General features: G+C 37.2%; 1 protein-coding gene across 1 annotated transcript in view; it reads left to right on the forward strand.

The window, feature by feature from the left end:
• Positions 1-2,250: 2,250 nt before the first annotated feature.
• Caps2 (calcyphosine 2) overlaps positions 2,251-24,819 on the forward strand; it is a 60,668-nt gene continuing 38,099 nt past the window's right edge. The window contains exons 1-8 of the mRNA XM_008843371.2: positions 2,251-2,279; positions 6,284-6,387; positions 9,405-9,454; positions 11,428-11,473; positions 11,559-11,678; positions 13,040-13,216; positions 19,651-19,773; positions 23,183-23,250. Coding sequence (XP_008841593.1) covers positions 6,310-6,387; positions 9,405-9,454; positions 11,428-11,473; positions 11,559-11,678; positions 13,040-13,216; positions 19,651-19,773; positions 23,183-23,250 — 662 coding nt within the window. The 5' untranslated portion in view covers positions 2,251-2,279; positions 6,284-6,309. The remainder of the gene's footprint in view (positions 2,280-6,283; positions 6,388-9,404; positions 9,455-11,427; positions 11,474-11,558; positions 11,679-13,039; positions 13,217-19,650; positions 19,774-23,182; positions 23,251-24,819) is intronic.

The following is a 24,819-nucleotide window of genomic DNA, read 5'->3' on the forward strand; positions in this document are numbered from 1 at the left end:
AAGGAAAAGGTCCTCAAAGCTATTAAGTTATAGTTGAATAAGAGAAACAATTTCTCATTTGTGTTCCGCAGTGTGACTCTAAATAGTGATAACTCACTATATATTTCAGCAAAGCTGGAAAGGGGCATTGTCAATGTTTTTGCCATGGGGAAATGGCAAACATTCGAGGAAATAGACACATTTACCCTCATTTGAACATTACAAAATGTATATATAATAATGCATGAAAATATCACATGGTATCTTATAATTATGTATATGTGAATGGTTGTTAAAGGTTAATTAAAAACAAAGAACAAAAAGAAATGCTAACAAAATATCTGAATTGTGTAGGTGCAGGGATTTTAGGCTATGCCTTCAATTTTTAATGATTTTGAGAGTTACGTTCAGAAATACTGAATTTTTTTTTTTTTTTGAAAGAGGTCTCCCAGTTAGGCCCGAACTCGCTATGTAGACCAGACTCCAGGCTGGCCTTGATCTCACAGAGATCTGCCTTCTTCTGCCTCCTGAGTGCTGGAATTAAGGTGTGTGCCACCACGCCTGACATTTTAGGTATAATAAGTCTAAGTGCCAAGAATAGACAGGGACCCGTCTTAGTGCAATTTTCTTGAATATGATTTCTGGAATGCATGAGATTCATAGGATCCTAGAATATCAAGGTCTTTGGCATGTTTCTAGTGTTGTCTAACCTTTTATTCCTTCTTTTTTTTTCAGCTTATTTTTGCTTTTCTCTCTGTGTGGAGGTAATGAGAGGCTGAATTTTATGAAGAACAGAGAAGAAATAGAGGGAGTCATTGCAGCTCAGGCTGTTCTTGAACTCACTATGTGTCTGAGGATGATCTTAAACTTTGGATGCTCTTGCCTCCACTTCTGTGGGAATTACAGACATGCACCACCACATTAGGTTTCTGCAGTGCTGGAGATCAAATCCAGGGTCTCATGCATGCTAAGCAACTGATCTACATCCCCACCCCTGAATTCATTATTTATACCTTCAAAATATATTTATAATTTCACTTTAAAACTGGTTATACTATGCATATTTAGACATATATACTTTGAAGGAGGTGAATTTTCAAAAGATACTGCTGTTAGAAAAAAAAATTATGTGGGAAGAGAATTAGGTTAAGCTTCATAAAAACTTAGTTGTAATTTGTGTATTTGACTTTTGCCTGTGCCTTAGGGGAGATACCACATATTATTATTATTATTATTGGAGTGGAACTTTTAAAATAGTTCAAACTAACCCTATCCCCTATGGCCAGGGAGCTGCTCAAAGATGTTGTGAGCAAGACTAAGATTAAAAAATAAAATTGTTAGTGGGCTGGTGATGTGAGGTTCTTGACTGACAACTGCGGGACCCTAAGTTTCGTCTCCAGCAGGGCCCCCAAACAGAACCAAACAAAGGAAAAACCAAATTAAAACAGTAACAAAAACCATTGGTAAAGAATAAAACAGATTTCCTGATTTCTAAGCGCATGCTCTCCATTATATCAGCATTTTAAAACTGTAAGTATATGCATGCTGTATATACACACATACACCCATGCCCACAATTATGTATGTGACAATCTACATGTATGAATATACATATTTATTTTTTATTGTTTTACCATTTACTATAAGATCTCATGGAACCCAGGCTGGGCTGGAATCTGCTATGTAGTCAAGATAAAATTAGACTTCACAGTCCATTGCCTTCTGATTCCTGAGATTACAAGTTTGTAATACCATGCTCTGATACACACACACACACACACACACACACACACACACATGTATATTCTGTATTTAGAGACAGTGTCTCACTGTCTTGCTCTGACTGGCCTGGATCTTACTCTGTAGCCCAGACAGGCCTTGAATGGGAGATCCTCCTGCCTGGGCCTACTGAGTAGTGAGATTACAGGTATAAGCCACCATACCTGTGTACACACATATTTAAAGTAACATCTGTATGATCTTTCTATACAATAGTATATTGCAGTCTTCTCTTTTTAAATAATTGCAGTTTCCATGACAGTGGGTAATGCAGCATGGTAAGTTATTTTCTCCCCAACTATCAACCTGGTCTCTGGGCACAAGTAATTGCTCTAAGAAATATTTTCAAATGAATTCAATTAAATGAACGACACACACAATGGCTGAGATCCGTGTCGGGCTTTGGCGTTCTCTTTGTGAAGGAGACTTGAGAGAGTCCGCTCCTACTCCGCGCCAGGGTTTAAACCCGGTCCTTTGGCCCCTGAGGTGGTAGGGAAGAGCTGCATCCTTTGCACTTTGCGGTGAGTTGGTCTGGAGTGCAGCGGTATTTGGGGAGTGGGAAGAGGGCCGTGGAAGTTAAGGAAACGGAGCCATAGCTTGGGGCCCAGAAGTGACATGGAAGGACCTAAGAGCTTGATGCTGAGGCCCTTTTTATTCCGGGCGAGTTAGAAAAGCCAGTTAAGAGGCCCCGTAAACCAGAGCCCTCCCGTTGCCCGGCAACCTGAGACGCCGTGAGCCTAAACTGTAGTATCCCTTGGGAATTGCCCTTGCGTTTGTCCTATGGGAAGCTTTTTGAAGAACGTTCTTGGTGGAATCACCCTGGGTTGTACCCTTTCCAGCCCTTCTACTCCAAGTCTGGACTTTGCAGAGCTCACATTATTAGGTCAAGTCAGGTTGGCTGGCTCCAGTGTCCCTAGCCTGTCCTGGAGTCCTGGATATGAAGGCGATGGTGGATTCCTTTTGGAACATTTGTGGTACCGTAAAGTAAGATTTAATTAAGGGGCAGGAGATGATGATGTGGGAATGAGAAGCTTACTCTGATTTCTTTTAAGTTAGGAAAGACTTCGTGTTCAGTTTCAGATCTTAGGTTTGTTGTCGCTGGGGATCCTAGGTGACTCTGTACAACATGGAACTTATATACTGAATTGTATTCACTAATCCTTTTCCTCCCTGTTTATGAGCTGGATTTTATCCAGTCATCCTTTCCTTTCGCTTGTGCTCTGGTTTGGTGTAAGCAAATCAATAGCCATGGATTCACTAACCAGGAGAGAAAGGATGGTAACGGGTTGGAAATGGTCATTGTTAAGGAAAAAAAAAAGGAAAGTGGGCTCTGGGAAGGGGAGAGGTGGTTTCTTTTAAGGTTGGTACTCTTGGCAGCTTAGTCAGGCTCCAGTGGATGGACCCACACTGAAGGACATTCAGAGACACAAATTAGACTGTATAGGCCTTATTATACCTAATAGAGTATATTAAATTGGGAGGGGAGGGAAGTAAGTGGAGATGTGGATAGGAGAAGGGATCTAAATATCATCAAATTATGTCATACGAAAATCACAAAAATTCAATAAAAATAAAGTAAAAAAGGAAAGTGGGTTCAGTTCTTTTTGGAAGCAGCAAAGGCATTAGTCAACAATAGTTACCACAGGCTAGCAATATCACTTTGTACCCGTAGTAGTGTGAGTTGGGAGTGGGGCCCTCAGACCTGCTCTTGACCCATGCTTTGCACAAGGGCAATCCTTGACATACAGTCCAAAGATTTGCTTCCAGCCATTTTCTTGAAATGCTGATTCTTGAGTCACCAAGTTTAGGTTTGTGGTGTTTATTCCTCAGAGTAAATTTCCTTCTGAGGCCTCTGTTACCTGTTTTAGCAAGAATGTGGCATTGGAGAGAGAGCTAGATAGATCCTGTGTATGAATTAAGACTCCACAGTAACTGGCAAACAGACAAAGTGAAATTCACTTCTGTGGATCTTAGTTTGCTCAGTGCAAAAATCAGAAACTTGGGTGATTTTAGTTTTTGAAACCATGTCCAAATCAAAGGTGCTCTAAATGGGGTGCTGGTGGCCTGAATCTAATTTTATGGTCCCCAGTGTGTGTATGGTGACATTCCCCCTTCAAACTGACATTTCCCTTTTAAACAATCTTACTGCACCAGAACGAACATTTTTATGCTTTTTGCATATTCTGAAATGATTATGAAATTTGCATAATTCTGAATGAATTCATATCTAATTGACTGAATTCTCTTAGTTTTTAGATTTTCCACTAAGTCCTGAGATGCAGAGTGAGCCCCGTTTGCCCTCGCATTTATGACCTTACAGACTTACTGAAGAATAATTGCTGCCATTCGATGCTGTAAACATCTTACCTGTTTCTAGACAGAATTGTATGTCAGAATTGTGATTGCCAAAATTAGGTACAGATAAATGAAATAAGAATGTGTTCAAAGTGTATATGGACATTTAATGATGCATTAGTTTATTTATTGACTGAGGATTTATTAAGAAGCAATGTTATATTAAAGGCAGGAGAAACCAACATTTGTGGCTATGATAGTACATTAGAAATGCAAAGTGAGAGTGATTACAGTGGAGAGTGATAGCTATCATGCCATACAAGGGCTAAGGGGAGCTAGGCATTTGAGAGTTTCTGCTTGCTGTTCTTATTATTTGCAAACAAAGCATAATGATTTGAAATGACATATAGTTATTAGAAATGGCTGTAACGGTTGCTAAGTCATAAAATTGAGAAGCTGATAATGTGTGTAGAGAAAGCCACTTAGCTGATAGCTCAGCATCCATATTATAACTTGGGTTCATTAGCTGGTAGTCATATAGCAAGCACAGTAACTTGAACTGGGATTGAACCCAGGACCTTGGACATGTTAGGAAAGTGTTGTAATGCTGGGCTACAGGCTCAGCTCACACATGCAGTAACTTTTGTGATGTGATCAATCAAGGGACCTTAGGCTTATAACATAAGCCAAAAGCATTTCTGAAAAATTGCTTCTTTTTTGAGAGGTAACTGAAAAGAAAGCTATTTCAAACCCCATTAAGATTATTTTCAAATATTATGATTTATATTATATTCAGAATATGTTTACTCTGGGTGGATAAATATTATCGACTTTACTATTATATAGGGAATTCCTGGATTAAGGCAAGGATTTTTCCCAGGGGAGAGACTGTGGGGTGGAGTGGGAAGACGATGAGATGCAAAGGAACTGGGACTACCTTCAGGTAAGAAGTCGACACCCGGCCTAAAATAAAGGCTGGTTTTCACCGTAGTAGTGGTGGCCATCCAAGTCTTCCTCCTTCCACCAGGCTGAGAAAGGCACCCACCAACATTCTCTCCCTCTTACACATTAGGAACGTTAGCTCAGAGAGACTAAATTCTTTTGCAGGATCAATCAGGATTTTACTAGTTTATGTATTTGAAGCTGGCACTCTACCAGGCTATATTCCTTTCAAAAAACAAAACAAAAATAATTTGTTATAAAAATAAACCCCAGTCTAATATAGAACAAGAAAGTATGAGTGAATGTATAAACAAAACTTTTTCCACGGTAATATAAAGATGAAGTCAAAATTAAAATATGTAGAATTTTGATGACTCATCAGATTCATATTTTGTACCTATTTACAAGTTGAGTATTTACAGGATACTTTTGAAAGTGTATTTTATGTAATTATTTAACTACTAATTGAACCAATCATTCTATTTTGTTATTTGTATTACATGAATAATACTGCTTGCTTGAAATACTTTAATTGGTCTACCCTGACAAATTAAAACCCATTAATGGCTTGGGAATCGAGTAAAATAAAATAAATAAATAATAAATAAATAGATAATAAGTGTAGCTCTCAATTGGTAAAAAAGGGACAGATATTAGTTGTGTAATGTTGTAAAACATTAGTACAGACTTAGTAGTTTAAAATTATATAAATGTATCCTTTTATAGTTTTGGAGGTCAGTGTACAAAATTGGTCTTAAATTGCTAAAACCGAGCTCAGCAGAGCTGGTTCTTTCTGGAAGGCTCTGGTGAAAATCCATTCCTTGTCTCTTGTGCCTCCTGGAAACTGTTGGTGACCTCGTCCCCCATCTTCCAAGCAGCTGCATAGCATCGATGTTCCTCTCACACCTGTGCTTCCTTCCATCCAGGTTCTCTGTCTCACTCTGATCCTCCCACCTCCCTCTTCTATGGACCCTGGTAGATTTGTTGAGCTCAACAGATAGTTGAAGTTAATTTTCCTATCTCAAAATTCCTACATGAATCCCTAAACATTCCATGTAAGGGACATATTTACAGAGTCTAGAGATTAAGATGTGACTATATTTGGGTAGTTGTTACCAAGCATAATGTATCTGCTCCACTAAAAGCTGATTTTGGTATAAAAAGTAAAAGTCATTAATGATTTATCATTAACTGCATTATGGAGAATTATTCTGTACTTTGTATGGCTTATTTAAAACTAGAGTGAAAACAACTGTCTTACATTCATTTTCTCTTTCTAAAAGTGCAGCATATTGCATGAGAAACATAAACTGAATGGATTTAGAGGTTAAAGGAGTGGCTGCTTCTAGGAGCCAAACTCAGCTATTTTCTCAAAGAAACTGCCCACTACAAGTATGTATGCTCTATAATTTTCTTGTCATAGGATGACTCATTACATTGTTTCCAAAATTATTTATTCATGTTTTTATGACTATTTACACATACAAATATTTAGGATCAGTTTTTCCTAGAATTTTAGACCAGAACCACCAAAACTGAAGATAATCATTACTTGAAAATTTGTCATCACTTGACTTAGTTTTTTAAAATTAAGATTATTCCTTTATCATTATTTAAAGATTACCTGTGTATCTGCAGAAAGCATAAGAGAAAGAAAAATAGTAGAAAGAAGAAAATGCCATTTTCTTTGCTATGTTGACCCTATTACATTTTAGTAGATTTGGTTACAATTGGTTAACTATGTATGTAACCTTAGCCTCTCTCTACCTTTTAGTTAAACTATAAGTATTTTCTATATTAAGTTCTCTAAAAGAAATTTTAATGGCCATATAATGTATGGTGTTGTTTATTCAGAGAAAGCTTAAATATTATAAACTAAACTTTCTTTAAAATATAAACTTTTTCCTTAAAATGGAATTTCAGTGACTGAATATTCTTGGGACTTTTCTATTTTGCTCTGTTAACCTGCTTTGGGTAATGCTAGGTACTAAAGACCCAACAATAAATGACATATAAAACCTTTAGTCTTACAGGTGAGATTTATATTCTAACAGTGTTAAATTCAACTAAGGAAAGAGGTTTAAAAAACATAGATGTTCAAAGAAGAGAGGGTGGTAAGATAGAGATGTGAGAGAAAGCTTCAATGAGGGAGGACATCTTTGTTCACTGAAAGAGTACATTCTGAGAGGCATAGGGAAGATGAGAACAGTCGTGACTGCAGGATCAAAAACACAGCTGTGAAATATGTATCAGTCATCCAACTTGCTATTTTCATGTTTAAATTAAAATCAAAATGTTTAGAGAACAGACATGTTAGCTCTGTGGGAAAAACAATGTGGACTTTGCTACGAAGAGCTTCCTTCTCAGCTTTTGAACTACCACTGTTGTGTAGTTCAAGAAATAACTCAGTGCAGTCTTCAGGCACTTTTCCCTGTGTCCACCACAGAGGTGAGTAAATATCAAATTTAGTTTAGAACTGTATAAAAGTAATGCGTATCTGCTTGTAATTATTTCAAAACGGAATACATACTGTCCTAGTTTGCTCTCTGCTGCTGTGATGAACACCACCACCAAAACAACTTGGGAAAGAAAGTGTTTAGTTCATTTCAGAACTCCCAGATCATAATCGATCACTGGGGGAAGTCAGGGCAGGACCTGAAGGCAGGATCTTGGAGGCAGGAAATAAGGCAGAGACCATGGAGGAATGCTGCTTAGGGACTTGCTTCCAGACCCATGTTCAGTTACTTTTCTAATATAGCCAGGGCCCTCTTACATCAGTTAACAATTAAGAAAATGCCTCACAGACATGGCCACAGGACAGTCTGTCCCAGGTAGTTCTCCAATTGAAGGTTCCCTTTTGCCAGGTGTGTCAAGTTGACAACCAAGTCACACTTACCAAATTGATAACCTTGAGAAATGTCAGAATAGTTTGTAACACTTAAATAGTTATGAGAACTTTAGAGGTAGTTAATATTATTTGCCTGCTTGCAGATATGTAAGAGCTGTGGTTTCTAGAGACTGAGTGACTTGCTAGGGTTTTAAACTGGAATTCTGACTTCAGGACCTATGCTCTTTAGTCTGGATCATCAAACTGCTTTGGGTTCTTATGCTCCACTGTGGATATGTTCTGAATCAGAACTCTTAGAAAATTTGGGTCAAAGCCATTTGCATTTGGTTGCTAGTTAAAATGTAAACCATAGTATTATAATCTTTATCACTAATTACTTGATTATATTATGGAAACGTTAGCTTTTTTCTAGATTGTTATAAAAATCTCATTTTAGTCCTTATAAGAATGATTCCCATAATTACCTTTTTTCCTGAAGTAATACCTATTCTTAGTCATACTATATGAGGAATATAGAAATAGTGATGGGGTTAGGAACCAAGTTTATAGTTGTACTAGATTTGCTTTTAGTTAATGGAAAAAAATCTCAGATATTCACATTACTGCCTGTTAGAGCTTATCAGTCAAGTGTCAAAAAAGGGCATAAAAATATCCAATTCAGGGTCGGGAATGGTAACACAAAAGCACTCAAAGGCAGAGGCAAGTGGATCTCTGTGAGCTTGAGAGCAGCCTGGGAAAATATAATGAAGAAAATCTTGATGTGTGAGGAATGTTTTCTGCCATTTTAGACTATGTGTTATTTGCATATTTGCTTACCTATTTTATAATTTTACTATTTTCACATATGGTTATTAGGATCATATTAGACACAGCATCATATTAAAGTTAATACTGAGCTGAATTCATATTCTCCTATCCTTTATAAAAATTTTTAATTTTGTCTTTTGAGACATGGTCTGATTTGTAGTCCTGACTGACCTGAAATCATTATGTAGACCAGCCTGGCCTGGAACTTGTGGCAGTCCTGCCTCTGTTGACTGAGTGCTGGGATTAACCAGCATGTGTTACCATGCCTGGCCCTGATTTCTCTTGTTCATGTGGTCTGTTATTATAGTGATTAATGCCATTCTTGAATATAATGTCTATACTGCCCATAAGAAATCATGTTAAATCAAGTTAGTAGAAGATTGGCTTTTGGTAGAAATAATTTTCTCCCTTTTCATCTGGCTCACTAAATCTCAGTCTTCAGAACTCCCTTTAAAAGGTGCTTTTCATTTTGGAAATACTTCCTCTATTCCCTAGACTTGGATGGATCACATGCCCTGTTACAGATGTCCTCTTGCAGGCTGAGGGCATCTTCCCCAGCTAACAGGAACTGTGAAGGTAGTGATTGTTCCCCTTGATTGTCATTGTTCTGCATCTCATGCAAAATGTACAGGGGCTTAGCAAGCACATCGTATATGGGGTTTACTGATAAAACTGAAATTCTCTTTATGTCATCAAGTCATTTCTTATCTATTAATATATAATATACATTGTATATTTTACTTTTAAATTAAAGCAAGGATGGACTTCCAGACCGTGGGTGATACAGAATTCCTGCCTACCTATGTAAGCCATATTTCTTCACATCTAAACTGCCTAATAGGCAAATATTTATGACATCTTAAATTTAAAAAGAAAACAAAATGATATATGTAGTTATGATTGTGAACTATAGATAAACATGCACAGAAAAGGACTGAAAATTACTGTGCCAAAATTAAAATAGCTCTTGTGATAAGATGGTAAGAATATGGGTAATGACTTTTCTTCTCATTTTCTTTAAGACTATTTTCACATTTTCCTGAAAAAGTTAAATTCCTTATTTAGAAAATTCATTATGTCTTTTTAGTATTTCAGTTTACATTAAACTAATACATAGCAACATAAAATTATACATGTTTGTAGAGTGCCCTAGGAAGTTTTAAAGCATGTGCATATTATGTAATATATAAATCAGTGTATCTACTCTTCAAGTATTAAAGAGATGTATGATATTTTTTTATTTTGTGATTGGCATGGTCAAAATTATCTAATGGTAAATATGCGTGTGTTTAAAATTTTTATCTTGAAGAACATAAGAATTTAATAGATCATTAAAGTTGATTTTTTTTCATTTTGTAATGTCTTATATATTATACTTTCAAATATTTGAAAGATGTAAAATACTTGACAGTGTGTTTTTTGTGTAGTTTAGACTACAAGGATTTTTTGAAATAGAAATTAAAAACAGTAATTTGCTAGACTGAGCCACATCACACTGATAGCTTTGTAGATTAAAAATGAACAATGTTAGTAATTTCATATGTTTCCACATGAAAGATATGTGCTCAGCTATACATACAATATAGAGTTATGCTTAGTAAAGAACAGAGTCACACTCAAGTACTAAACACAGAATATGGAGGATGCAGCAAGGAGCATGTCAATCATGTACTAATAAATGTTTAACAGCTGATGTAAATATTTATTTGTTCATTATAAAAATTGAGTGTATTTTAAATTAAAGCTTTTGTTAGATAAATTATGTATAGCAAGAAATTTATATAGCTAATAAAATATTCAAACTATTACCAAGTCCATTTAACCAGTTGGTACCCACAGAATTCTTCCTTTGTCTTTTTCCTATCTGTAGCCAGCCCATGCTGTCATGATGAACCAGTTCCAATGTGAATGTTGGTTGGCATCTTTGTTTACTTTAAATCAGTACGAGTGATTTCTTGGTGAAATCAGTTTTTAAGTACTAAAATAACACTGCTCGACACTCTTCTGTTCTATTCACCATTTACAGCTATATATATTGTGCATTTAAGTTTTATCTGCACTATTAATATTTTTCCACTATTTTTTAAGTCTCAGAAATCAACAACACAGTAAATAAAATCTTGATTCATAACATTTGTTGATTTCAGTGTATTTTGATTTCAAGCTATTTTCATAAAATTTGTGAATAGAGTTAGAAACCTGTGAGGTTATATTATGGTACAGACATCACAGACCTGAATGAACTCAGCAGCACATAAAATGAATTCTAGCACATGCACAATAGAAGAGCAGTAAAATCATTAGGGAATGATGACTTTTGAGAGTATTTACTCTGTTTATTCTTGCTGTGTTTATATGTATGTTTGAATGGTATGCATGCCTGTATGTGTGTGTTCGTATGTGTGTGGGTGCATGTGTGTGTGCAGGTATATGTGCATGTGGAGGTCACCCTTGCCAAACTTTTATGTGGGTCTTGGGGATCTGAACTCCATTCCTCACATCTGCCCAGGAAGAATTTTATCCACTAAGCCAGCTTCCCAGTCTTTCCTTTGTTCTTACTATAATTTCATTAATTATTAATTTGTATACTTTTATTTTTAATAATGATTATGTTTAAACAATCAGTTTGAAAAATTACTGAACATTTATCAAGAATCTACAATACCTCCTACTTACTATCCAGTGGCTGCTTGTGACTTTTTAATAGGTGATATATGATTTTCAGTTATTAAAGTCTCATTTAAAAAGTTATAAGATGCCAAGATTATTTCTTTCAGGGTCCCACCACTTGACTTGGGAAGCCTTGTTGACTCTGATGAGGAGGTAATTTTTACTTAATGCTTAATATAATAAACCTTTGACTGTAATAACCTAAAGCATATACTAAGTATTATATTTTATTTTTTAGGATAATTTTTCACAAGTTCCACTTTGTTCAGTGCATTTTAACCCACCAAAGTTACCTTCTGTTCTTTGTTGGGTTACACCATATCAAAAACCACATACTCAGCATCATATAAATGAAGTGGTTAGTATACATTTGTTTACTACTAATTTTTAGAATTGCAGTGTACATTATTGGCACTGTATTTAACTTAGACATTTAGCTGTTTGGCATATGCTTTGCTCAGTTCAAATATCTGTATATGAAGACTGGGCGTGGTGGCGCATGCCTTTAATCCCAGCATGTGGGAGGCAGAACCAGGCAGATCTCTGTGAGTTCGAGGCTAGCCTGGTCTACATAGTGAGTTCCAGGCCAGCTGGGGCTACAGGGAGACCCTGTCTCAAAAAGACCAAAAAAAAAAAATCTGTTATGAAAATGTCCAACAATAATGCTGATGAAATAATTCTGTTTTGTTTGTGAAGTTTTTCACCTGTTAGAGGCCAGCTGGGGCTACAGGGAGACCCTGTCTCAAAAAGACCAAAAAAAAAAATCTGTATATGAAAATGTCCAACAATAATGCTGATGAAATAATTCTGTTTTGTTTGTGAAGTTTTTCACCTGTTAGAATGGCATTTTAAATATTTCTTGTAAAGTTGGTAAGATAGAGTATATCTAAATGTGGATTCCAGAAATTTAGAAAATACGCAATATTAGATTATAGGTTACTAGCTGATTGACAGAAGCTTAATTTTTTTCAATTTAGTTGTTCTCTGAATACTGTGGAATAGGAAGAATAACTGTACTTAATCCGATAAAATAGTAATAATAATACCCTAGTTTCTTCTTCGGAAAAACTGTTTTCCTGATGCTTTTTTCCCCTCTTCCTTCATTCCTCTAGACTTGGCCTGCCTCTATACTTTTCAGGTTCCACTGGCAGTTTTGTGTTCCTTTTGCAGTATCTGTTCCTACCTAGGTCAGAACCTGTGCCCACTGACTCTGCTATCTTTTGCTACCATGGAAATTTGACAGGGAACCAGAAAATACTGGAGGGTAGAATATAGTAATATTCCAGAAATGGTAACTGATGCTTTTCAGTGTCGTTAATCTCTAATACATAGGACCACTTGGCAGAAAATAAAAGATCCACCTAAATAAAGACCTAAGAAAGAAAACTTTGTTTCTTCTTTCAAACTATTTTCGTCCCAAGGCCGATCTTCAGCTGTGAAAAAGAGTCTATGATTACTGGTATTTAAAGCCAGGTGCCATTTCCAATAAATTCAGTCTTCTTTGATTGATGCTTTGTTAGCTAAAGGTTTTAAATATCCCTTCTGTTCAGAGCATAGGCTACAATGGTCTTTTCTTTAGACTTAAATGGTAAGGTAAATAGTAAACTCATTAATGTGGAATTAAATGGTAAGGTAAATAGTAAACTCATTAATGTGAAAAGAGTACTAATTCTTTTTATATTTTTTCTGGTGGACAGCATATTTTTGTTTTACCTCTAGGAACAAGACATAATACCTGAAGATTTGCCACCACCACCAGGCAGATATAAACTAAAATATCAGCAGTATGCAAATGAAATGAAAGAGGGTTACAAACAGTATATTCAGAGAAATGCAGATAAGGCAGAAGCACCTAGCGTACCGCGAGAGACGTCAAGAAACATGATAAATGAAAAGGTGATGTGAAGTCAATGAAACTTAAATCAAACCGTGCATGTGTCATAGAAATGTCCTTTTATCTGTTAATAAGCATAGTACTGAACATTTTATGTATTATATATATATAATTTTTTGTTTGTTTTTATTTTTTTTCAGACAGATTTTCTCTGTAGTCCCTGCTGGCCTGGAACTCACTATGTAGACCAGTCTGACCTTGATCTCACAGAGATCCAACTGTCTCTTGCCTCCCCAGTGCTGGGATTAAAGGTGTGTACTGCCATGTCTGGTGTAGTGAAGATTTATTTCAGCAGGCTAGAGACTATTTAAGTATTTTACTTATATTAATTAGTTTGTTCTTCACAGCAAACCTAAAGGTTTTATTGTCAGTGTTTTTTCAGGTGCAAAACTTGAATCCCCACATCCAAGTCTGTGTTAAACTCTTTATTTGATTGAGAGTGGCAGTATGATAGTTTTTAAAATTATTTTATGTGTGGCTGGGCATGGTGATACATGCCTTTAATCCCAGCACTCGGGAGGCAAAGGCAGGTGGATCTCTGTGAGTTCAAGGCCAGCCTGGTCTCCATAGTGAATCCAGGCCAGCTGGGGCTGCAGGGAGACCCTGTCTCAAAAAGACCAAAAAAAAAATATTTTATGTGTATTAGTGTATTGCCTGCATGTATGTGAATGCACCAGTGATGTGCAATGCCTGAGGAAGATAGAGGGCGCTCCAGATCCCCTGGAATTGGAGTTACAGTTGGTTGTTAGCTGTCATGTGGATGCTAGGAATTGAACATTGGTCCTGTGTAAGAACAGCCAGTACACTTAACCACTGAGCCATCTCTCCAGCCCTAGTACAATAGTTTTATATATATGATTTTCATGTAGCTGTCATGAACTATTTTGGGTTTTAAAAATTCGACTTTTGAACCCAACTTCAAATATTGACATTTGCTTACTTTTGGTTAAAAAGAGTAACAAACAGGCTTGGAGAGGTGGCTCGGTGGTTAAGAACACTGGCTGTTTTTGCAGAGGACCTGGATTCAATTCCGAGCACCCACATGTTCGCTAACAATTGTCTGTAATTTCAGTTCCCGGGGGATCCAGTTCCCTCTTCTGACCTCCCTGTAGGTGGTGCAGTTACATACAATCAGGCAAAACAACCATACACATAAAACAATAATTAAAAGAGTAACATCATCTGCTAACCAAAGATACTATTTGCTTCCTTGATTTTTTAAAAAATATTTTATTATTTTTATTTTATGTGTATGCATGTATTGCCTGCATGTAGGTAAATGCACCTGTGTTGTGCAATGCCCACGGAGGACAGAAGAGGCCGTTGGATCCCCTGGAACTGGAGTTATGGAAACTTGTTAGCTGCCATGTGAGTGCTAGGATTCCAACTGGGTCTTCTGCAAGAACAGTCTGTGTTCTTAACCGCTGAGCTATCTCTCCAGTCCCCGCTTCCTTGATTTTTAAAAACATACATTAAATGTATGAAATTATTAAATTTAATTTTTTTTGTAGTTTTGCCAAAGACTTCTCTAAAGAGAAGTTTGGGGTGTTTGCTGACAAGTCTAAGAACCTGAGTTCAAGCTTTACCATCTATGTTTTTAATAAAAGCTGAGTGTAGTGGTGCACGGTTGTAATCCCAACACCAGAGAGGCAGAGACAGGAGGAACCATGGGCTCACTTGCCAGCCAGCCTACCCTAATTGGTAAGCTTCAGGTTCAGTGGAAACCTCTGTCTCATGAAACATGGTAGACCACTCCTGAGGCATGCCACCCAAAGTTGATATCTGGTTTCTACATGCTGCTATGCACGTACAGGTACTTGCACCCACTGCCCCATAGACACAAAGTCTCTGTGAGTCTCTTTAACAGTCTTATACTTGAGTGGTTTCCACAAACCACTTGATGAACTATGTAGCATCATGAAAATCATAACTCTTACATAAATGAGCTATTAGTAAAGTCTACCACAGTTACAGGGCTCTAGTACCATACTGGGAATCTTGGGAAGCAGATGCAAAAAGGGCGGTAACAGGTACAATTAGCAAAATGATGTCAGAAATGTGAGCCTCCCTTTAAGAAGGAGGAATCTGTAAATTGATTTTCTTTGCTGATAAAGAAAAGCTAAAGTTAGATAGATAGGAAATGCCACAGCTGCTGACTAACCTGGTTGATGTAAAACTTGGCACATTGGTGATTGATTCTAATGGAAAATTGCCTTTGTTGAGTTTTCCTTCCACTTAGTATAAAAGGCAATGAATCTCTTGTTACCCAATCATTTTGCTAATTGTATCTGTTACTTTTTTCATTGTTGGAACAACAATGCCTGATAAAAGCAACTTCAAGAAAGAGGGATTTATTGTGGCTCAGTTTGAGGATGCAGTCCATCATGGCAGGGTTGTGGCAGGAGTGTGAGGCAGCTGCTCATGTTGCATGCAGTCAAGAAGCTGAGAGGTGAAGGTTGGCACTTCACTAGCTTTCCCTTCTTATTTAATTCTGGACCCTGATCCATGGGGATGGTGCCACCAACATTCAGGGTGGCTCCTTCCTGCCCCATTAACCATTTTAAAAAAATTATTTTATTATTTTTATTTTATTTGTATGAGTGTATTGCTTTCATGTAGGTAAGTATACCCATGTCGTGCAATGCCCGTGGAGGACAGAAGAGGCTGCTGGATCCCCTGGAACTGGAGTTATGGGGAGTTGTTAGCTGCCATGTGGGTGCTGGGATTCAAACCTGGGTCTTCTGTAAGAATAGCCAGTGTTCTTAATCACTGAGCTACCTCTCAAACTCCCCCTCCCCCATTAACCATTTTTGAAAATACTCTCATATACATATCTGGAGATCTGTTACTGTCAAGGTTCAGATAGCCCTGACCCCTCACCAACAGGGCCTCACGGACCTCACAATCCCCTGAGAAGAGGGAACCGAGTTGATAAGCACCTTGGTCTTTGAAGTCAAGAGAAGCAGACTTTTCTCCACTGTTTGGCCAACACAGCAGGCTTCTTTGATCTCTAAAGAAGGCAGGTTTTAATAGTCCCACTCTCCCATTTTCCCCTGCCCAACAACAACAAAAAATATATCTTCCTGCCTTCTGCAGGAAGCAGGAGCCTCCCCCTATAAAAATACCCCAGGTCATGACCCGGGACAGACATTTTCCCTGGAAGGGAATCTGTCCCATGTGTTCCTTTGCTAATAAACTCTATTCCAATGGAGTTTTCTCTGTGTCCTAGTGCTTTCTCCCCATCAACTGGATTCATCCATAGGCTACTTTATCTATCAGTTACCACAGTGATTCTAAATACCATCAAATTGAAAATGAAAATTAACTATCATACTACCTAAAAATGTAAATGTACTTATATGTACATGCATGTGTGTATAGGTGAAGAAACATCTTTAAATAAAAATTATTAAAATTTGGTTTTGGGCATTACTTCCATATTGTAGTTCTTTTTAATTGTCTTATTTTTTTTCATCCACTTCTATAAAAAAGACAATATTTTTTGGCTTTAGAAATGATCATAATCCATTCATATTTTCAGGAAATTGAAATAAATCAAATACAAAGTTTTTTTTTTTCTTGTGTGCAAAGCATTCTTTTTAGGCACTAAAGACAAATCAATAAATAAAACGAAAAAGTGTCTGCTCTTATAGAACTCACATCCTAATGGAAAGAGATAGCAAAAAGTAAAAACATCGGTGAATCTATTAAGCAATCAGTTTTGTATGAAAGATAGTGATAGGGGCTGTGAACATAAGACAAGGAAAGCTGGGGCTGTGGGTATAAGATAATGATTTGTGTAGGGTCACCAGGGGAACCTTTGTAATTTCAGCAGTTCTCATTTGAAAGAGATGGGAGACAAGCTGTCAGGAGAAAGTCTTAAGTATTGAAAGGGAGCAATTTGATTTTCTTTGCTAATAAAGATTGGCCCTGCAGTGTTTGAATATTATGAGGGAAGAAGATGTGTTTGGAAGAGAAGGGAGAGATGGAAGCCTGGGAAGTAGACCAGAGATGCCCCACAGGCCAGGTGAGGGCTCTAGCCTTTTACTCTGAGTTAGAAATCTGCTTCTATTGTGAATGGGTTTTTGTTAAGGATGGGGCAATGGGAAGCAGGAAGACCTTTGAAGGAGATGACCATTACAATACAGCCACCTTGTGATAATGAAGGCTTGGGCCAGGTGGAGGTAGAGCAAACCTGGATGAGAGGTAGTCTTGCTTAGTGGGCTTCTGGCTAGACCCTTAAGGAGGGCCAAGTTGCTAATAGATTGATTGTAGAGTTGAGAGACAGGGAAGATAAAAGTGACTGTACATGGATGAATCTGTAGGACAGTATTATAATCAAAATAAGCCAGATACAGAAAGATGCTGCATGTTGTCAGTTATTGTCAGAGGCTGGGGCTTGGAGATAGAGGGAGATGTTAAAAGGTTCAGTGTCAGTTATCAGAAGAATAAATTCTGGAGAACTAGTGTACACATGATGAATATGCTATTGAATATTTTACTTGAAATTTGAAATGTTCTCAGACACCCACCCTCACTATAATGATACATGTTTTTTTGACATTGCTCTTGTAATTATTATGCAACACATACACATATTAAATCATTTTCTATTTGTCAAGTAAATAGTTTTAAATTAAAAAGGAATTCTAAGGCTTTTGGCTGGAGTGGTTGCCATTAGCTTGAGTTAGGGAAGGACTGCATAAGAGTCAGCTTTGAGAGGTTAAGCCTGGTATACCAAGTGGAAACGTCACCACTTTCTTTTTGTAGAATGTTCAGAGAAAAATGTAATTAAGTACGCTCTTTTGAAAGACTTTTCAACCAGGTGCTGGAGAGATTTCTCAGCAGTGAAGGACACTGACTGTTTTGCAGTAGACCCAGGTTCAAATCCCAGCACCCCCATGGCAGCCCTAACAACTGTCTATAGCTCCAGTTCCAGGGGATCTGACAGCGTCTTCTATCCTCCAGAGGCATTGCATGACACGGGTGCACTTACATACATGCAGGCAATACACACATATGCATAAAACAAAAATATTAAATAAAATATTTTTTAAGAGACAAAAAATTAAAAAGATTTTGAACCCAAATGTAAGGTAAAACCACATATATATACATAAATTAATTTATTAAATTAATTTCCTTAATTTATCTTAATATAAGCTAAGCATTTTCTTGGTGCTTTTTTTTTTTTTTTTTTCTCTTTGGGGATAGGGTCTCCTTTTAGCCCCTGTAGGGAGTCCTGGAACTCACTATGTTGAGGAGGCTGGCCTCAAACTCACAAAGATCCACTTGCCTCTGCCTCCCAAGTGCTGGGATTAAAGGGGTGCGCCACCACATCCAGCCTTCTTGGTGCTTTTTTACAGGAATATTAAGAGGTAATTAAATAAGATTGCATTCTCATTCATAAACAAATATATAATCAAATTTCATGTAAAAATTAAAGGTCATGAAGTCAGGGCAGAGCTTTAAGACAAAGTGTGACCTTTCAAGAAAAGCTCTCGAAAAATCTGTTAGGTATCAGATAAGTGGCTTATGTTGTGACTGTTTTGTTAAAGCATTATAATTCTCAGGGGCTGGAGAGGTGGCTCAGCAGTTAAGAGCACTGACTGCTCTTCCAGAGGACCCGGGTTCGACTCCCAGTACCCACATGGCAGCTATGAACCGTCCTTAAGTCCAGTTCTAGGGGAATCCGAAGCCCTCTTCTGACCTCTGCAGCATTGCATGACATGAGTACACTCACATACATGCAGGCAATACATTCATACACATAAAATTTTAAAAAAGTATATTTCTCATATTTATAAAAAGCTTTGGTGTTTATCTTTTTGAAATCTCAAACAGCCTCTTAGTACTTCTGAATTTTAATTTTGTGTGGAATGGACATATCCACATTTATTACAATTTAAACAATTATTATTTTATGTGTATGAGTGTATTGCCTGCATGTAAGTGCACCTGTGTCATGTAATACCCATGTAAGGTCAGAAGAGGGCATCTGATTCCCTGGAACAGAATTATGAACAATTGTTAGCTTCCTTATGGGTGCTGTGACCTGAGCCTGGGTCCTCTGCAAGAGTCGTCAGAGCTCTTAACCACTGAGCCATCTCTCCAGTGCCATTAATTACAATTTTAAGAACTCAATATGGATAATGATCAGTATGATCATTTCTTTTACTTAATGTTTGTGTCTAAGAGCATTGAGCACATATCACTTAGCTTATCATTGTTGGCACGGTAGCTGCTACTATTCTCACTTTATGACTCAATGAGGCACAGAGTAGTCACCTAGCTAAAATATGGAAAAACTGCACTCAAAGACAGGCTTGTACTCTTGATTCTCATTCAAACAACGATTGAAATATTTAGGGTTATCTTGGCCCTTGTTTTATTAAAAGAAGGTATTCTGAATATGTGCATGATGCTTCATTTGTAGTGTGAACAGGATGAAGAAGCAAAAGTGGATGACCTTACAACTTTGGATAGGAAAGCCCTCTTACAGCAAGGTTATGCAGACAACCCTCACCTTGTACAACACAGTGCAAGGAAATCAGATGCGGTAAGCCATCAGCATTTGTAGTAATTTGTTGTCATTATGGTCATTTACCTTCCAAGATTTTACAGTTATGACTGAATAGGTAATTATAACAATTGCATTTGGACTGAGATATATATCATTAATGTGTAAACTGAGTCCTTAATTTTTATAAAAGATTGACTTGTGTTTGGTATATTTTCTGTAAAAAACGTCTTGCATCATTGAGATTTGATACTGAAAATTTAGTTTACACTGTTCAAAATAATAATTGGCCACTACCTATGTTAGTGGGATTATCTGACATCATTTAACAGCACAGAGATTCCAGCCAGTTATGGAAAAGACCAGGAATCCTTAAGTTTTCTTTAGCAGAAGTGAAGCAGTGCTAGCAAGATTGTTCAGGTGGTGAAAGCGATTGCTGCACAAACCTGAGCGCCTGAGTTTGGTCCCTAGAACCCATGTAAAAAGCCCGATGCAGTGGCATACATCTGATTCCCAGTAGACTTACCAGGGATGGAAGGCAGAGATGATATAACTCAGAAGCTTGTGGGTTAGCTAAGCCTGAAGTAGGCTGTGCAGTAGCAGAAACGAGAGATACTCTTCCTCAGAAAAGTGGAGGGAGATAACTGACTCCTGAAAGTTGTCCAGTTGTCCTTCAACTTTCACAGAAACACCATGGCATGCACTGCCCCTCCCACAACCCCTGCCAACATAATAATACAAATTTTTTAAATTAAAAACTGAAGCAATTTTCAGACTTTAATATTAAAGTTTCATTTTTTTTCTCAAAATCAATTAGCTTAATGACTATTGCTTAGGCTAGCTCTACTATAAATAATTATAACATCTCTAGTGTCCTGGTATTTGGGGAACCAAGCTGCTTAAAGACAGAGTTCATTGGCCCCCTCCCCACAACCCCCAAGGGATTAATACCCTAGGACATAATATAAAGGGTGATGAAATGCCAATGTGGTGACTCACAATTTGCAAAAATTTGGTTTATATTGTCTAAATAATAGTAAAGCAATATGTTTTTAACCTAATTATATTATCACTACACTGAAAAAAAATCAAGACAGTTAATTTAGTTGTAGTTATGCAGAATCGGTATGTTCTGAGTTGGCAGCAGTGTGATCAATCACAGGTTCAGGGAGAATTTTCTGTTGATGTCCCAAGACGCAGATGTCTTACAGTTCTTCCAATAGAAACCTGTGCATATAATTTTGTATGCTTATTATCATTCAGTTATTTATGTTTAATGGAATAAGGAGTATTACCAAGGTTATCATAAAAAAATAACAAAGCTCCTTTTGATTTGAATTGTGTCCCAAATAAGGCTCACTTTATTTCCTGAGGCTGTATTTCAAATGGATGTCACCAGAACTTGTCTCACTGGATATTTATACATTTATTTATTGTGTGTGCATGTAGCCGAACATGCATTTATGCCTTCCTTGAGCATATGGTTCACGTGGAGTTCAGAGGACACTTTGTGGGAGTTGGTTTTCTCCTTTCACCATGTAGATCCCAAGGGGATCGGGCTCAAGCCAGTCTCAGGGGCTAGTGCCTTTATCCATCAAGTCATCTCACTGTCCCAGAGTGACTTTTATAGGTTGTGTTCCTCACACAGAGCTTTAAATCAGTTCCAGTCTTTGACAAAAACTCTAAACCGTCATAAACCTCAACTCCTAAGATGAACATTCTGCATAGACCCTATAGTATTCATCAATCTCTCGTTTGCCTTAGGCATAAGTAGATTTTTTTCTGAATATAATTTCAGTGTTTCAGTTATTGTCTATATTTTGAACCATCCTTTGATATTATAAAGTACACCTTGGTTTACCAGTAGATTGTTTAGTTTTCACTTTAATTGCTACTTTAAAAACATTACTAAATAAAAATCATGGCAATGTGCCATCACTTCAGATACCACAGGATGCGGTTATGTATTAAGTGATATGAATGCTTGGTTCACATTTGTATGTGTAAACTATACATCTTTAATTTCTGCCAAATAAAACTAAATTTAATTTAGAGCAATGTTTAAACAATTGTGCCTATTTCCAAGTTTCTAAGGATTTATACTTTTTTATTTTTATGATATGACATTGACATTATTATTTGATAGTGTATGTCTGTTTTATTTTAATTTTAAAATATTTTAAAACTTTTTTGTCTTTTTGAGACAGGGTCACCCTGTAGCCCCAGCTGTCCTGGAACTCACTATGTAGACCAGGCTGGCCTTGAACTCATGGAGACCGCTTGCCTCTGTGTCCCGAGTGCAGGGATTACAAGCGTACGTCTCCATACCCAGCTGACTCCTTAATTTTTCATGGCTTTCATTTATTCTTAAAAGAAATAGTGTTTATAGTTGGCTGATAATCTAATTGGAATTGAATGGTTGCAAGTCTTCTAACTGGATATTGCCTAAAACTAGAAAAATGCTTTCCAATTAGTTGAAAAGTGAAAAATCTATGAAGGCAATTTAACTAAGCTAGTAATAAAGGTTATCTCATTATACACATAGAAAAGATTATGATTCTTTTTATAAGTTTTACTTTTTAACATTTACTTATTTATGATTAATTAATTATTCATCTCTGTGTGAGTGTGTATGTGTGAGTGCACTTGTGATGGTCAGAGGACAACTTAGAGGAGATTTTTCTCTCCTTTTGCCGTGTGGGTTCCAGGGATGGAACTCAGGTCTTCAGGCTCAGTGGCCTTTACCTGCTGAGCCATCTTGCTGGTCCTGTTTTAAGTTTTTGATGCAAAGTTGAATGATAACAATAAGTTTCACCTCCTTTACTATGATTTGTTTAAGACTGAGGTCTTTTCGTGTCAGTGTTATTATTCCTGCGGCAAGTTGAGATGTGTTTCACAGGATGTGCCTTGAGGAGGCTGATAGAGGAGAGGGCTGCTGCATGCTCTTCCTCTTTTCCCATCACAAAATGCAAGGCAAAACTTGTTGGAAACATCTCATGATCTCTACTAAAATTTAAGTGCATTAATTTTGAGGGAATGATAATTAAGATTAAAGAATTGGAATCTAAACATAATGATTAGTAATTAGTATTTTAAAAGGAAATTAAGAATTTTTAATTTTTGTTTTAATACTTTCATATTAAATATTCTGCTTTATGGACAACAAAATTGCTTTTCCTTTTTTAAATTTAAAAGCATTTTAAAATTTATTTTTATTTTGTGGGTATGAGTGTTATGCCTGCATGGATGTAAGTGCACCTGTGCTGTGCAGTGCCCACGGAGGCCAGAAGAGGGTGTTAGAACGCCTGGAATTGGAGTTATGGATGGTTGTTAGCCACCATGTGGGTGCTGGGACTTGAGCTTGGGTGTTCTGCAAGAACAGCCAGTGCTCTTAACTGCTGAGCTATCTCTCCAGTCCCTTAAAATTGTGTTTATTTTGTCTTCTTAGGAAATCATGGCTGTGGAGAAGAAGAAGCAGACTGTGGAGGAGCAGATGATGATAGACCATTTATCTAGGTGAGAACTAGTAACTCTATAAAAATCTATTCTGAAACTGTTCACTAAATTTCTTTTTCACACAAAACACCCATATATGTGGTTAATCAGTGTCTAGGTTATCAGTGGCTTCCACTTGCCCACTGCTTACTGTAGTCTCATCATATTAGTGAATTTTTCAGAAACCATAGAAACAATAAATAAATAAAATAATATTTAAAAAAAACTCCAGGTGTTGTGATATGTGGTTTGTAATCCAGGCACTGGAGAGGCAGAGACAGATGGATCCTTGGGACTCACTTGCCAGATAACCAGCCTACATGGTAAACTCCATGTGGGAGAAAGACCCTGTCTCAAAACACAAGGAGTATGGCTCCTAGGGAACAGGTGACTCCTGGGGTCCACTTGCCTGCACACACATGTGGACCCCCATGATTATGCACTCACACCTGCATATACATATATACACATGAAGAAATGCTTAAAATCCTACTCTTTATTAAGTATTTTTATTCAAACAACTTAATTTCCTAACAATTTTTTTTAATGATCATTTGAATTACATATAAAATAAAAGAAATTTTTATTTCATTCTTAACATTTCCAAAATAATTTTCTAATGAGATCGTATTAATTCCTTTTCTGTGGCTTTGGTAAAACATTATAACCAAGGCAACTTCTAGAAGGGAGAGTTTATTGGACTTATGGTTGCAAAGGGATGAGTCCTTCATGGTTGGGGAGGCATGGCAGGGGGCAGGTGGAGCAGATAGCTGAAAGCTCACATCTTCAAGTGGGCACAAGAAGCAAAGACAGACAAATTGGAAGTGAACAAGGTGATATGCTCTGAAAGCCCACCGCAGTGACATACTTCCTCCAGCACAGCGGCACATCCTAAACCTCTGCACACGGCACCACCAGCTGAGGCCAAGTGTTCAAACACTTGGAAGCTATGGGGACATTCACATTCAAACCACCATGGGGGCGGGGGGGCCTCTATCTTTTGGGCTCTGTTGATTTCTCAAATCTTAGAATTATTTAGGGTCATCTTTTATTTTGCATTGACTTTCACGACAGTGACTTTTTATCACAACAATATAGAAAACTCAGCTTTACAAAGGTGTGACATCCATCATTTAAGGATATTGTTGAAGTAATGAACCGCATTGAGCCAGTTGCCATGGTTTCCAAATGATGATGAACATCTGTATCTTCCTGTAAGAAACTAATATCCAAAGTCCTCCTGTGAATTCACTGTGGTATCCCAGGGTGACTTGGGTACTGTTGAGAACTGTGAAACTAATTGTCAGTAATTTTTTTTTTGGTCTTTTTGAGATGGTCTCCCTGTAGCCCAGCTGTCCTGGAACTCAATATGTAGACCAGGCTGGCCTTGAACTCACAGAGATCTACCTGCCTCTGCCTCCCGAGTGCTGGGATTAAAAGGGTAAGTGAAGTAAAACAGACTCAGAAAAAAAATCGACATATGTTCTCCCTCATATGTGGATCCTAGGACCAGACATAGGTACAGGAACCAGGATAATGGAAAGGAAACAGGGAGGTAAAGGAAAAGAAATAACCTGAAAGAGAACAGTA

Source organism: Nannospalax galili, unplaced genomic scaffold, assembly GCF_000622305.1.
Source record: "Nannospalax galili isolate Female #2095 unplaced genomic scaffold, S.galili_v1.0 scaffold720, whole genome shotgun sequence".
NCBI lineage: Eukaryota > Metazoa > Chordata > Mammalia > Rodentia > Spalacidae > Nannospalax > Nannospalax galili.